Below are 15,577 nucleotides of genomic sequence, written 5' to 3'. Positions count from 1 at the left end.
GGTGTTTTTTTATGCATTCTCCTGTATCAGATTAATACATTTCAGTCTCAATATCAAAAAACAGTTGGCAGATGGGACCGTAAGACTCAGAACTTTTTGTCAAGATTAGAAAAGTTTTTTTTTATAAAGTAGTTAAAATAAATTGTGTAATACAAAACCTGACACCACCCACTATGTGAGGAGCTTGGTAAAAGAAATAAACCCCATAACTGTCACTGTCCCACCTGTGGGACGCTTGGCACTCTTTTTTGTTGTTGTCTTTTTCTATGTTGTCTTTTACTAAATCTTTTAGTAATCATCATAAAAAATACATGAACATATTTTTTGCTTATCATTTTTCACTCTTGCCTGTTTAAGGGTTAAAATAATTTAAAATGACAAATTTTACTATTTAGTGTCATTTGTACATGTGTATTCTTTCAATGACATACATTTATCAGACTTTTATTAATATTATCAATCATTTGAAACTAATCAAAGCCTTATTGTTGGACAGAATTTTAAGTACTTTAAAAACAAAATGCCTTAATTTTTTAAAATTAAAACAGTGTTCTTTTTAAATCAGTAAGTTTGTTAGTTAGAAAAGACAGAAATTTGTATCATCAGTAAAAGGAACTAATCAATGTGGAAATAACACGCATTTGTATTATTATTGTATTAAAGACCCAACAAGGAACATTTAAATGTTATACTTTTATGTTATATAATTTCTTATTTATACATAATTACAAAATATGTATAAGAAAACACTTAGTGTTTGAAATTCTGCTCATTCTTAAAGCTTGGCTGTATTAAATAAATCATCCTGTTGTACTGAGATATATCTGAGTTCAGCTTCCTACCAGAATATTCCAGCAGATTCTTCTGGAATTCAAAGGACTGATGTAGAGAAATCCTAATGGAGATGTTTCACTTCTTGCAACGGTTCAGAGAGTTAGAGAAAAGAAAAAAATAGAAACATTACCTTGATTTAAAGGGAAATGGGATTTCCATATTCACACTATCTGACCCACATCTGTAGCCCTAAATGCTTGGTCTGTTCTGGGGTGGGCGGGCCGATGCGACTTGGCTGAGGCTTTCTTGTCAGATTGCCCTGAATCTCATGACGCGTGGCATGCGGGGGGTTACAGAGGCCACTGGGCAGAGGTCGCAACTCCACGGCCGAAACACTGCCAGCTGAACAACATTGTGCGTAGGTGTGACAGCCTGACCAAACCGAGCACAGGCCGCTCAGACACAATGAACCTACTGTTTCACACTCACTGAGCCATGAATACTCTCCAACAGAGGCTAAGGTACAGCAAACGTCACAAATTTCTAGTCACTGAATATTTTATACAGAACGATTTCACGAGAGGGTGCAGCGGTCTGTTTAACAGCAAAGATTGTCTCATTTTCACCTTTCTAGTGCTTTGTGACATGTAGTTAGACCTCTCACCTCCAGACGAGCATTGCCCAACACCCGCCTCTTTCTGATATATAACAGGATTGTGATTAGTGGGTGCTGACAGAAGTGGGTTTATTAGCTGAAGAGCGAGAGGGGGCGGGGCGCTAATTGAAATGATGTCTGATGTGATAGCCTAATCTCAGTGGTGACAAAATCCACGCACACTTGCTAATTTCAATGACAGCTCTGATGTCACTCAGGCTTAGCTTACAGAAATAAATAACAAACGTCCCAGAGAATATTAGAAAGAGAGAATGTTGTCTCGACCATCAAAATCCATCTTGTGTAGCAGCCACCCCGTAGTGCGAGATGAAGTGCCGCTCAATTGTCATGGAGACCAGACATGGCACCTGGTGGCCTGAGAAGACAGTCGCTGCGTGAAGATAAGGGCTTTAAATTCCTACGGCACTTTCAATTAGAGAGAATCTTGCTGATTTGACACCAGTCGTGCCGTGTAATTCATGGCCCCACATTCATGGGCTTCAGGGGATTGTAGTCACTCAGGTATTGAGGGCTGTGGCTCAATTCCCTCAACACATAATGCATTTTTTACATTATTAAGCAAGACTGATCATGTAAATGCAATCCGATTTACAAATGTTGGGGTCTGTCAGACTTTTTTAAGTAATATGTTTATTCAAATATAGGATGCATGAAATTGATCAAAAGTGACACTAAAGATATTTATAATGTTACACTGATGACTGAAATAATAACTACTGAAAAATCCATCACAGAAATAAATTACAAATACTTTATTTTAAATTGTAATAATATTTCCCCAAATTACTGTTTTTACCGTATTATATCAAATGAATGCCTACATGGTGAAATAAGAGATTTAAAAAAACATTAAAATGGTAGTATACGTTATCACATTAAGACATAAGAAAATATAATGAAGCATTGCAAAAAATGTAATAATATCTCTATTTTAGTCATTGAGGTCCAGTACTGTTCCTCAGAAGAAAGAAAGTCATAAGGTTTGGAACATGAAACAATAGAATTTGAGATTTGTTTTTTAGGTGAGCTGTCCTTTAAAGAACAAAAAAGACTTTATCTTATTTAAATGCACTGTATATAATTTTGTTGTTATATTATCTTATATATGTACTGTATGCATCCTATCTTATGTATATTTCCATTATTAATCTTTTTTTTTTTTTTTACGTTCATGTTTACATTCTAGAAATTGAAAGTGTACTGGAATGATTTTGAAAATTATTGGATACCCCCCCAGTAATATCTCATTCCCTGGCTAGTGGACCCAAAAATGTAAATAATTTCATCATATACTGATAATGTTCCAAACCTGTATGACATTTTTCTTGTTGAACTCCTAGACCATAAAACAATGAGACATTTTACAAAATACCTTCTTTTATGTTCCACAGATGAAAGAAAGTTTAGGATGAAATAAAGGAAATATCACTTCACTATGGAACTAATGAGTGGATTGAGACAAACTCTAAATTTTTTGATACACACTTTGAATCATATAACCAAATTGAAATGGTAACTTGCACTATGTTTTCTCTGCGGGGTCATATCAAACCATCTATCTATCAACAAGTGATATTACAAAATTGGCTTCAGCTTAAAATGAGAGAATATTCTGTGGCAGGGCAGATCAGGTTCTGGAATGCTGCTCCAAAATGCTGGAGCCCTGCTGTCTCCTACCTGACTGACCTCTCTCCTGACCTCAGCACCAGCACATGCGACAGTGTCGTGGCAGTTTGAGGACAGCGTACCTCTCTTCAGTAACCTCTCTTACATTCCAGCTTTTAGGTAGGAATAGTAAGTTAATTTATGCCTCACACTCATCTGAGGACTGAATTTCTTTATCTGTTAATCGCAGGAGACAGTCCATTAGGACCTGCAGCTTTTGCCTATTTACCACATTGATTTAAATGTGGATCCCAGTTTGACCCCCTGACCTGGTCACTCCCTCACGGGAGAGTTGGAGAATGATGTCATGCTTTGAAATTCGTCTTCCTGGTGAATTGTGAAGACAAAAGCAAACATGAACGGATTAGCTTAGTTTACATAACTAACAATCATTATTCAAATGTCTTTAATTAAAAAAAAAAAAAAAAATATATATATATATATATATAGAACAATAATTCCCCTCAGGATCCATAAAAAGTCTACCCATCTCTACCCTTTTCTTAATCGATAGTACTTTTAAAATTCAGGTCAGACATATGCTGAAAAAAGAGGTTAACGTTTTAATACACTGCAAATGTCAGTGGGGTTTGGATTTTTTGTCTCCTGTCGAAGAAAAGAAGGTTTGTCTGAGGACTTTTTACTTTTAGCACAAAAAAACAAACAAAAAATCAGCAGCAGAGGGAAGACAGAAAGTTTGAGGCTAAAGGAAAGGGTCTAGACAAAGCTGTGTGTTTGTGTGTGAGGGGGACAGCGGATGGCAAAAAAACAAATTCTGTGTCTCTCTCAGGTCTACAGAGAGGTTCACTAAACATTCCTCACAGGCAGGGGGAGGAAGAGGGTAAGCTTATTAACATAAGAACAGAGTCTTCAGCCAATCGGCAGCAGGGAGAGGGAATGTCAGGATCAAAAAGGAACTGGGAGGGTGTCAGATTACCCTGTGCATTCTACCCTCCTCCTTTTGCCGGAGAGGGAGGGAGAGAAAGAGCACAGGACGGACGCAGAGAGAGCAAGCGCGTTCAAGAGAGAGAAGTATATGGGACAGTCTCATTCTTGCCTCCTGACATCACGGAATTGGAGTATGCGTTAGAAGCTGCCCTTACTTTCTGCCCGACGGAGACGTGGAGAGATTTGACAAAGAGCTGGACGGTCCGAAGGAGTTTTCATCGGGGGTCAAATCTCAGGCAGTTAAGTGCTGTCTGGAGTCCCAGAGACTCACACAGCGGGGCTGAAAATGAATTATCTGGTGAGTGTGTTTGCTGTTCTCATTGTTGTGTGAACGCTTTAAGTTGGTTATGCTAAATGCCCTTGGGTAGTATATCTGGAGTGGATGGTGAAGTTTAGTCTTAGTGAAATGAAGAAAAACAAGACACATATAGCATGTTTTCTTTTTGGTTTTCTTAGTTCTTCTACTTGACTTTTTTAACATTTATTATTTTAAGTTGTTTATGACAGCAACAAATCAGAACAAGTAGACTAGAGGCTTAATAAAAGAGGCAATGATGATTGCTGTAACACTTGACACAGAAGCCAGCAGAATATATCTGCGTAGACGGAGGTTTTTAAAAATGCCATTTTCTTAAGGAGCAATAAGTTTTGAAAGCTTAGTAGAGAGTGTGAGAAAGAAGGCTTAAGGGGGGGGGGGGGGGGGGAGGAAAAGGAGCCCTGCCGCTGTGTGCTTCTCTGCTGACTCAGGAGAAAGCTGAAAGATTAAGGTTTTATGGAAAGGAGCAGGGGAAAGAAGGAGGGAGAGAGAAAAAAGAGAAGGAGAGAAGAACAGCGTGAAGTGACAGGCCCAAGCATCCGTTCCTTGCCATTGTTTGAAAGTACTGGCGCTCGTTCAGCTTGTAAGAGTTTAGGAATGACACAATGCTTTGGTATTTGGATGTGAGAGTTGGGCTGTACTGTATTTCCGCCTGTGAATAATCTGGACGCTGAGATTCACCCCCTGCAGAGACTGAGATATTCCCCGGCCATAGAAATGGACTTTGAAATGGTTATGGTCAATTATTAGTGCACTGAATATCAGAATGTGTATTGAAGCAGATGATGACTGGGCTTTTAAGAAGTTTGGAGTATGAAGAGTATAAATTTTATTTATATTGTTTTTTCAATTTGAAGGCATTTCCTTTTCTTTTCAAATTTTTTTGTGTTGTAAATTCGTCAGTTTTATAGTCTGTTGAAACCAGCGTACGTTTATGGTCCTTGATGAAGAAGGTGAGTTGTGTACACTTGTGAGAGGGCTGTTGACTTATTGAGATCACTCTCGAGTTGAGGTAACCAGGCTGAATCAGTTGCTAAGTTAAGAATGTTGAGTCATGTTGTGCTAGGTATCTTTAAATAAGAGAAAGACCCCTACTTTAGAAGACAGCTGAGTAACCTGAGTCCATCTCCCCCCGCATCGCCTCTCTGACTCAATCCTGACTCACCCTCCAGCTCTTGTGTTTAGGAGAGAGGAATTCCCCATCGCTGACCTGAAACCCCCCCCCCCCCCTCCCACACTCTCCTGGGGGGTCTGATGGACAGGAGCTGCTCCTCATCCTCATTCTCCCCATAATCATGCACACATGGATGTCAGCATCAAACTGTGTCAAAGTTGCACTGATCTGAGACCAAACTCAATCCTTTTGGTAACATCACTCATTGTGGTCCAAAAGTAATTCAAGTTTTAAGAACAAAAAAGGTCGGCAGGTGTGACCTTTGATCAATAGAACGTTTTATATTAATATTAAAAAAGAAGTGAAAAGGGCTCCTCTAAAACTGGAGGCTTTGTATTTATATTAATGTTATGCAATGTGTTGCAAACCATATATATGAATTAAATGAATTAATGGTTTCCAGTTGCACTGTTTAACTCTGTAAGAGCCAGTTTGTTAGATCAAATCTAAAGTATTGTCTTTTAAATAAAATAAATGGTACAGCCATTGTCTCCACTAAAGAAAATCTGATTCTTTGGACATTGCTTTTTCATAGCTTTGAAAACTGGTTCATTTCATGTTTCAGATCATTCTCTTAAATGTCTTTTGAAATAACTATGACAACTTCTTTCATATAAAGCTATACAATCTGAATAATAATTTAAACAAGGAAGAATTTAATACAATACATAGTTTTGATCATTTCTTTTTCCTCAGGAGAAATTTTTTGAGCTTAAGGAGAGTTTTTTTCTACATTCTGAAAAAGATCCAGTTAAACCAGCCTAAGATTGCTTGCTGGTCTTAGCTGGTTTAGGCTGGTATTATCTGGTTAAAGTTGCTGTTTAGCCAGAAATGTGCCCAAAACCAATCTACAGCCGCCTATTTGGGATCAACAAAGACCAGCAAGGAGTTCATGTTAGTTTAAGGCTTATTGTTTTCCCATAAGGGTTTAACCTTATATCTGTCTGAGAGATACTAGTGAGAAATTTAAGATTATTAATTTGTGATCTTTGTTTCCTATGGGTCTTTTAACAGCCCTGTCCTTCATCCCATTGAACATGGGTGGCAGATATTGTTTAGCTGCCTGAGTTTAAAGTGAATCTGTGTCTCTCCTCTGAGCTTTGTAACAAAGTGTGAGAAATAACCTATAGTAGCTTATTTCAAAGAGACAACATCAAGGGTTTCCAATACAATTGTAAGAGCAGATAATGTAATGATTGTCATGTTTTCAATAGCTATATCTTACATTGTTTGCAGTCGTGCACATTCCATCTGAGAGCTCCTCTTCCTGTCTTTGTATCTCAGGCCTCCTTGAGTTTATGGCCCTCGTCGCTGTTTTTGAACTTGAGGAATGACTGATTGAGGTCGCAGTGACGCTCTGCACTTGAAAGGAATCATCAAGTTCAATTGAAGCCTGTCAATTTTTGGATTTATTATCTGGGATCAGCAGGATTCTGGACATGTTTATGCAGCGATGAAGGTCCTTCGCTCAGGGTGAAGAGGAAAGAGTGTTTATAGCACACACTGCAGTCCTTATGAAAATTCCCTGTGTCCTTGTTACACTCACGTTTATCTCTTTTTGACGGCCCAGCACTGTAAATCACAACATAAAGATCGCACATCAGCATTGTGTTGCCGTGGAAAAACATTGGCAGTAAACCAACACTTAGTCGTAGCCTGTAGCTACAAGAATCAGAGCTGTTTTTTTCTTTTTGAAGAGGGTGTTACAGCTTCACCCTTCCAGGAAAGGAGGGGCAAAGGTGTCTTTGTGTTTTTTCCAGTGAACAGGAGTGAAATGGATGATGGATGAGGGATGTTAAGTGCACATAGGAATGCAGTTGTGTTTGTGGGATTTGGATTGTGTGATTTTTGCCTGGCTGTGAATCACAGAGTGTGTCTGCAGTAGGGGAAGCACCAATCAACAGTGGCGTCTGCATGCATGTGTTAGTGCTGACTGTACTGAGGACAGGAAATAAAAAAGATATGCATTATGGAAGTGTAAGTGTGTGTCCGGTGGGATGTGAGATGGGCTGAAGGTATGGAATGTGGGCAAATATCTGTGTGAAATTGAAGCTGTGGAATGTGTTAGGAATGAAAGGATGGGCCTAAACTTGCACTAAGAATGCTACAAACACACATGGACATTTCTAAATTTGACATACCATAGATTTCTATGTATGTATACTAGGAACTCTACTGTTCAAAAGTTCGGGGTCAGTAAGATCAAACATGACAATAAAGACCAAATAGTATCTTTACAAATCAAAATATTATATTACAAAAGATTTCTAATTCAAAGTGAACTTGTTAATCATCAGAGAATCCTGAAAAACATATGACGGTTTTTCCACAAAAATATTAAGCAGCAAACTGTCGTGTAAACTGTTTTCAGTACTGATAATGAGTGTTTCTCGAGCATAATCAGCATATTAGAATGATTTCTGAAATATCATCTGGAGAATAGTGTAATGGCTGCCGAAAATACAGCCTTCGCAGAATAAATGACATTTTAAAATATATTAAAATGGAAAAGTTGTTTTAAATAGTAATAATTTTTCATAATATTATTGTTTTTACTGTATTTTTGTAATAAATAAATGACATAAAATAAAAAAGTGTTCCAAAATGCTTCATTGTTAATCTCTAACAGTATATATAAATCATATTTCTCTGTATTTATGTTGTAAACTGTGACTGTATCATATGTTATTGTCCGTGTTTTGCTTAGGTTTGTACACACACTCATACTAACAATCAATGATGTGCCTCCCAGCCTTTGCTCTTCTCCTCCGCAGGCCTGTTGTTGGTGCTCAAGTCTGGTCTTGTCTGTTGTAAACTCACCTATATAGTGAAAATAGAGCAGGCCATCGGCCCACTGTTTGTCTCTGCCATCAACCTTCTGCTATTGTCTTCCTTTCTGTCGAGGTTTTCAGGTCCCTTCCTGTAAATAGAGCAGGTTTGTGCCCCACTTACATTGTATATTTCCAGCATGCTTTAATCCCTTAAAGGAGATATTCATCCGGTTCATATACACTGAAGTTCTCTCAGGAGAAATAGACACTGGTTATTATGATCTTAAAGGGATAGTTCTGTAATCATTTACTCTAATTACTGTTTTAAAGTTTCTGGATGGAAAAATTCATGCCAAAATCATTTTTGTTACAGCATGAGTGTTAATAAATGATGCCAAAATCATTATTAGGTGGTCTATTTCTTTATGACCTTCTTTTCCGTGTGTGTGTGTGTGTGTGTGTGTGTGTGTGTATGTGTGTGTGTCATACATGACTGACACAGCTGATAGCAGCAAACGTCCAAACACACATCTGGCTGTCTGAGTCACATCTCTGAGTCTCAGCTCTGATGAATATCGCTGCATATACAGCGTCTGCTCCTTGTGTGTATGTCTGAAAATGTGTCTACAACAGCTTACCATCCTAAACTCCACCTGCCTTATAATTACTCCATCCAACCTGCTACTTATGCAAACAGTAAGCCCCTCAGAATAACAACCTGACCGCAGAATAAGACTCGAGCCTCATATATAGACGGGAGAGTTTAGAAACCTCTTATATGTTCTGGCAACACAGCTCAGATAAGATGTCTAGCTTTGTTCTTGTTTGGTCAGGCTCAGGTGTCTTATGCGAATGACAAAACAGAGATGGCCTTGTTTTGTCTGCAGTGCCCATCTGTCTTTAAACCAATAAAAACTTTTGATGAGGTAGGGAACATTTTCTCCCAGAGCTCAGGAGGTGGATGTGTGATGAGAATAGACCTGAGACAGATGAGACTCTATCTTTAATGTGGTGTGAATGAAAACCAGGCCATGAGGGACAAAATTACAGCCTGTTCGAACTGTACCTCGATGACGATCATTCACTTGAGAGAGATTTTCAGTTTCAGCTAAACAATCAGTGCTCAGGTGCACAGCTTCTCTTTCGTTTGTGATCACGCTGCACTGATATTAAAATTCTGGTCTCTGTTTTTTTTATGTGTAGATTATATGTGACCACGAACCACAAAACCAGTCGTAAGGGTCAATTTTTCGAAATTGAGATTTATACATCATCTGAAAACTAATTGATTAAGGTTTCCATTGATGTATGGTTCATCAGAATTGGCAATATTTGCCCAAGATACAATTATTTGAAAATCTGGAATCTGAGGGTGCAAAACTACGGAGCCTCGCACACGATATGCAGGAAAAAATATAAGGCTAAATCGTGTGCACGATTTACTAATTCGTTCCCTCAATGTACTAAAACGTGCACACGATTACTATTGCGTTCCCTCGATTTACTATTTAGTTCACTCGATTTATAAATTGTGCGCACGATTTAGCAAATCGAGGGACCGCAGTAGTAATTCGTGTGCACGTTTTAGTACATTGAGGGAACGAATTAGTAAATCGTGCACACGATTTATTTATTTTTTCTTGCATGTCATGTGTGGGGCTCCATACAAAACGATCAAAATATTGAGAAAATCACCTTTAAAGTTGTCCAAATTAAGTTCTTAGCAATTTACTAATCAAAAATGAATAATATGGTATGAAATCTACAATTTATCTTCATGGAACATGATCTTTACTTAATATCCTAATGATTTTTGGCATAAAAGAAAAATCGATAATTTTGAACCATACAGTGTATTGTTGGTTACTGCTACAAATATACCTGTGCGACTTATGACTGGTTTTGTGGTCCAGGGTCACATATGATATTTGATGTTCTGTTGTCATATTGTAACCTATAATGTATAATATAAAAATTCTAAACAGTTTTGTATAAATAAAAAAACCTAACGTCAGTCATTTTAAATTCTACAAGTAAAATCAGACATAACTTTAAGTTGTACAATATGATAAAATAGATATTCTGAGATTTGCTGAAGATTACATTTAGCAGTTTTATTAAATGAAAATAATAATTTTCATTAAATTTGAATTTTAAGTGAATGTCAGCATGCAAAATAAAATATCCAATATCAACCCATGCAATAAATAAAATAAACTCTAATATCAGCTGAAGAATTTATTATGTACTATTATAATACATTTTGAATTAGCTTTTATCTTTACATTTTGAGTTTTCATTTTTTTTATTTAAGTTTAGTGATTCTTTTTTATCATTTCTTTTTTAATTTTTGTCTTTTAAAAATATTTCAAAATCATTTTTATTTCAGTTTTAATAATCTTAGTACTTTAACTGAAATGTATTTATTGTCTTTGGTGACATTTCTCTTTTTTTAATTTTATGGTTTTTTTTTATTAATTAATTAATTTTTTTAATCTAATTTATGCCAGCTTTCTTTAATTCCCAAAAATGATTTGAAATGTTTTTAGTTACCAATAACAACACTGTGACAACATCTGATATTACTGTATTGGGCATTTCCAGGAACTGTGTTCAAGAGATGACTTGTGGTTTAGAGCAGTTTGTATACTGTCTCCATGCCCTTAAAGCTAATGAGCTTACACATACACACAATAAAGACACAAAAAACACTACCTGCCCCCACCTTGTTAACTTTACTAGTGTTTGTCCCACGGGGTCGTGTAGAGGCACCAGACAAAAGCTGTTCAGCCTCACCCCTCCATAACAATACAAACACACACACACACACACACACACTCATTGACCTGTCTGTACAGAGCGCGCTCCAGCAGCTGCCACATTATCTCCTGTTCAGTGGCTCTGTCTGAATGAAGCACTCGGCCCCTTCCTTCCTTCCCTCTCTCACAGGTCCACATCCCTCTTTTCTCTTCCCTCCATCCTGTGGAATTCCCTTTCATTCTCAACATCTCTGCCACTTTTATACCCATTATTAACGAGATAGTTCACCTGAAAATTAGAGTTGTGGTATTATTTAAGGCCTGTTCACATCAAGGACAATACCTGATTACTATAGCTATAAAGTTTTAATAATTGTTCTAATTCTGTGAGAATAGGGATAGGGAAGTCCACATCTCAAATGTAATGACAACAGAAGAAAGATATTATTGGAGTCACTTTCAGAATGAATTTTCCACCTTATGAATGCTGAAAACATTGAAAGCCAGTCAGAATCCACCCAACTTTAAAAAGTTTGACAGAACGCTAATATAATTATCATTATAGTTGTCTTTATAGTTTTCTTTCTTGGTGTGAAGAGGCCTTTACTCGCTCTCAAATCATTCTTAGTGTCGTTGTTTAAAAAAAGTATGCAAAAACTATAATAAAACCGCTTAGTAATTTGACAGCCCCAGTCCTCATTCACTTTCATTATTTGAAACAAGTGACTGGTATATTCTTAAAAAATCAGTTTTTTTTAAGTCATATGGGTGAGTAAATGATGACAGAATTTTACATTTTTGGAAACAATTTAAACCCTTTAACACGTTGCCTGCTAAATGCTCCTGGGCTCATGACCCTTTTAAATGCAAATGGAAGAACGTTTCGTCCTTTGGATGATGAGATTCCTTTCTTCTCCGTTCTCTTCCTCCATCTCTTTTATCTGTTCTCGCTGTCTTTCTCTAGAGATAATAAAGTTAAGCATCAGTCTCTGTCTGCTTGAGCCACAGGGAAAGTGTTTGACCTGAACATTTCCATGGTGATCACTGCCAGGGAGAAATGAAGCGAAACTCTCGTCATCCCCTCATCTTATACAAGCCTCTTTACTATTTCTCAAATAATGCATTGATAACAATGTTGGCCAGTAACAGACTTACAGTAGCATGACAGTAACAAAGAAGCTTTTACAGTAGCAAGATGCTTTTTCCAAAAAGTAGCATTGTTGTGTGTTAACGTGTCATATTGTCTTTAATGCTATTTTGTATTTATATATTTACACAATTTACAGATATATAATCGAAAAATAGCTTTGAAAAATCTCTCTTTTTTAAACTGCACTGGGAAGTCTAATAATAATAACAATAATGAAAATTTTAGAGAATCGTTTCATTAATAAATCACTATATATGAGTCATTTTATTTAGCCTTTTATGTGGGAAAATTGTTCAATGCTATTGTTTGTTACAGTGTTTTGGTTATATAAATTAGCTACTGTGTTTCTAGTATTATCAGTCGTATTTCATGGTGACAGATAATTACAAATCTGTCACCATGATTAAATTAAAAGCTAGTGTAGAGACAAAAAAATGTATAACATATAACCAGCATCACATGTTATGAGATGGTTCTTTGTATGAATCAGTCAGAAAGACTCATGAAGTCTGGACTCTCTTATTGCAAAAATGGGATTCAGTGGGAAATATTGCTATGGCTAGCTACTATTTTAAAAGTTTAGTTTGACTGTAACTGCTTTTAGTGATGAATAGCTCCAAGTATTTTCAAAACAGCTTCCCATTACTGCTTGATAAATGCAGATGTACACCAGAAAACACCCTTGAGGAACCAACTCATTTTGTGTCATTGTTTAATGCACAGTGCTTTACTTTTTTACTTTATAATTGTCGGAGATGCAAGGTGTGATTTATCCTGGGCTGTGAAGATGCTAATAGATCCATTGATTAATAGGCAAATATTCCCATCTCTGTTATTTTCCTTCATTTATCCTCCTGCTGTTATCTTAATGCTGATGTGTCTGCATGTGTTCTCCTGTGTACATTCCCAACAAATTAGAAAACATTCACTGTCACTGATTCACCGACTCGCCCTTACATGTAAACCCCTGTGAATCACTCCCTAAACGTCCTGTGTCCTGTTCGACAGAATTGTCGAGAAGTGGGAGAAAGAGAGAGACAGACAGAGAAGCTTGGCATACTTTCTATAATGGAGGCAAAGTTCAACAGCTCGTGATGTCATCAGTCCTCCAGAGCCTTTTTGCTTGGCAGGAAAATATTCTCATGAAAAAAAAGAGTAGAATAGCCCAGAAAGCACACAGCACTTCTTTTCTGCTTTTCAAAGGCAGAGAAGGCAAGTGAGATTAGACTGCAGAATAAAGACAAAGACATCAAGTCACAGAAAATTATTTTCTGAGGTTTTTTATAGAATTGCTGCAACATCGTCAATCACCTAATTTGGTATTCATTATTGCCAGCCTGATCAAGAAGGACGTAAGTCTGTCGGTATGTTTGTCAGTACATAGTCAGAACTAGGGGTATATATATATATATATATATATATATATATTAGGGCTGCACGATGTGTCGTTTAAGCATCGATATCGCGATGTACGAATCCACGATAGTCACATCGCAGGATGTGCGATGTAGGCTGTCGTAGTTGATCTGTTATTCATTAACTGTACGGGCCAGCTGCTCCCCGGCCCTTGACGAATGTGATTCGCAGATTAATTGCACAGCTTAACCATCATAGAGTGAAATTTTTTCATTGACAGGACTGAAAAACACATGCAAGTTTAACAGGGCAGAGAGAGAGAGAGCGCGAGAGAGACACAGAGAGAGAGAGCGCGCGAGAGAGACAGAGAGGCAGAGAGAGCGCGCGCGCGAGAGAGACAGAGAGAGATCGTGCGAGAGAGAGACAGAGAGCGCGCGAGAGAGAGAGACAGAGAGCGCGCGAGAGAGAGACAGAGAGAGACAGAGAGCGCGCGCGAGAGAGACAGAGAGAGAGAGAGAGAGCGAGAGAGAGACAGAGAGAGAGCGCGCGAGAGAGACAGAGGGCGTGCGCGAGAGAGACAGAGAGAGAGAGCGTGCGCGAGAGAGACAGAGAGAGAGCGAGCCGTCTTCAAACAACAGGAGCGCTGTCTTGCTCTCTCTCCCTCCCGCATATTAATCAATTGACGCGATGGTGTCGATGTTTAAATCATTTAAAATGAGAATGTAAGTGTGCTCACCCCATTTTTGTTTGTAAGAAAAAATATCGCAATATATATCGCAGAAAAATAAAATATCGCAATGTCATTTTTTCCCAATATCGTGCAGCCCTAATATATATATATATATATATATATATATCTGATTGGTTCTTCTGTATCAGCAGCCAATGAGCTCACTGCTTAACATTCAAATACTTGGTTAGTGCTTGATGTAGCAGTCGCAGCGCGATTCAGAAACCCTCCACCTTCCCCAGCTCCACCTGTATAGATCTGCTACAGGCTAATTTATGTTTGCTGTGGAGTGATTTCATATATGTTATATGTGCAGCAGCAGTATTTATTATATGCTCACAGCAGTGTGCTGTGGATGTATTGGCAGTAACAAAATCACTGTTTGTTGACGAAGATTCTACTGTTTTTCTTTGCACTCAGCCTTTGGCAAAAAGTCCCATTCCTTTGCAAACACTCCCAAAGAATGTACTAAACTGTCTCTATGGAAATAGCCCATGGAGTTAATGAGCTCTCTCAGCTGGTCTGAGTGCTTCTCATTATTTTGCCATTGTGTGAGTTTGAATGGATTGAATGGCTGTGAAGGTATGCATGTATGCATTTGTGCGTGCATATTCACACATTCCTCTGTCTATATACGTGCATCGGTGCTCTATGCGTGTATGCGTGTGCCAGCACTTCATGGTGACATCTCAACCAGCTGCTTGCAGGCAGTAAAGCCTCTCGGACGCTATTGTGCCCAGCCTCGGCCTCCTCCTGTTCTAAGGGAGACACTACAGGGACTGTCCCTCATCTGGGCAGCATAGGCAGGGCATTCATCTGTCAGATATGCCCTCCGTGAGCCTCTCCTCTCTCCGAGCACAGAGACACCATTCAACAGAGCACTGCCGCTCTCCACATAGACCTTTAAAACACAGGGAGAGATTCATGCAGAATGAATTGTTCCCGCTGATAGCGTGCTGTCTGGGTTGTTTTGGCACTATACGATGCAAACAAGGCCAAAAAATGTTGTACTGAGTGCAGTTTGTATGGCACAATTCCAGATATTGTGGGCACTGAGCAGCTTCTGTGTACAGAGGTGCATAATTAGCATTATACCACAGGGATCCTGAAGGAAGATGTAGCTGCAGGCTGTGGCTGCAACTCATTTCACATCACCTACTATCCCAGATTTTATGTTAAGAACAGAAGGACAGAGGTGCTTGAAAAATACTATTTTCTTTGAGGATGTGATATCAGATTTTCTGATGTTCCAGTGGCA

The 15,577-nt window shown here is 38.1% G+C and overlaps 1 protein-coding gene across 3 annotated transcripts in view; it reads left to right on the top strand.

Moving 5' to 3' along the window:
• LOC132101456 (breast cancer anti-estrogen resistance protein 1-like) overlaps positions 1 to 15,577 on the top strand; it is a 104,203-nt gene that overhangs the window by 49,079 nt on the left and 39,547 nt on the right. For 2 of the 3 annotated variants that reach the window (XM_059506445.1, XM_059506442.1), the window contains exon 1: positions 4,093 to 4,361. The exons of the other annotated variant lie outside the window; for it this stretch is intronic. In XM_059506445.1, the coding sequence (XP_059362428.1) occupies positions 4,350 to 4,361 (12 nt within the window). In that variant the 5' untranslated portion in view covers positions 4,093 to 4,349. Of the gene's footprint in view, positions 1 to 4,092; positions 4,362 to 15,577 lie in introns of those variants that run through there. 3 annotated transcript variants of the gene reach the window in all.

This window comes from Carassius carassius, chromosome 23 (genome assembly GCF_963082965.1).
Source record: "Carassius carassius chromosome 23, fCarCar2.1, whole genome shotgun sequence".
NCBI classification, from domain to species: domain Eukaryota; kingdom Metazoa; phylum Chordata; class Actinopteri; order Cypriniformes; family Cyprinidae; genus Carassius; species Carassius carassius.
Note: the sequence above shows the minus strand (reverse complement) of the source record. Positions and strands in the feature narration are given on the sequence as shown.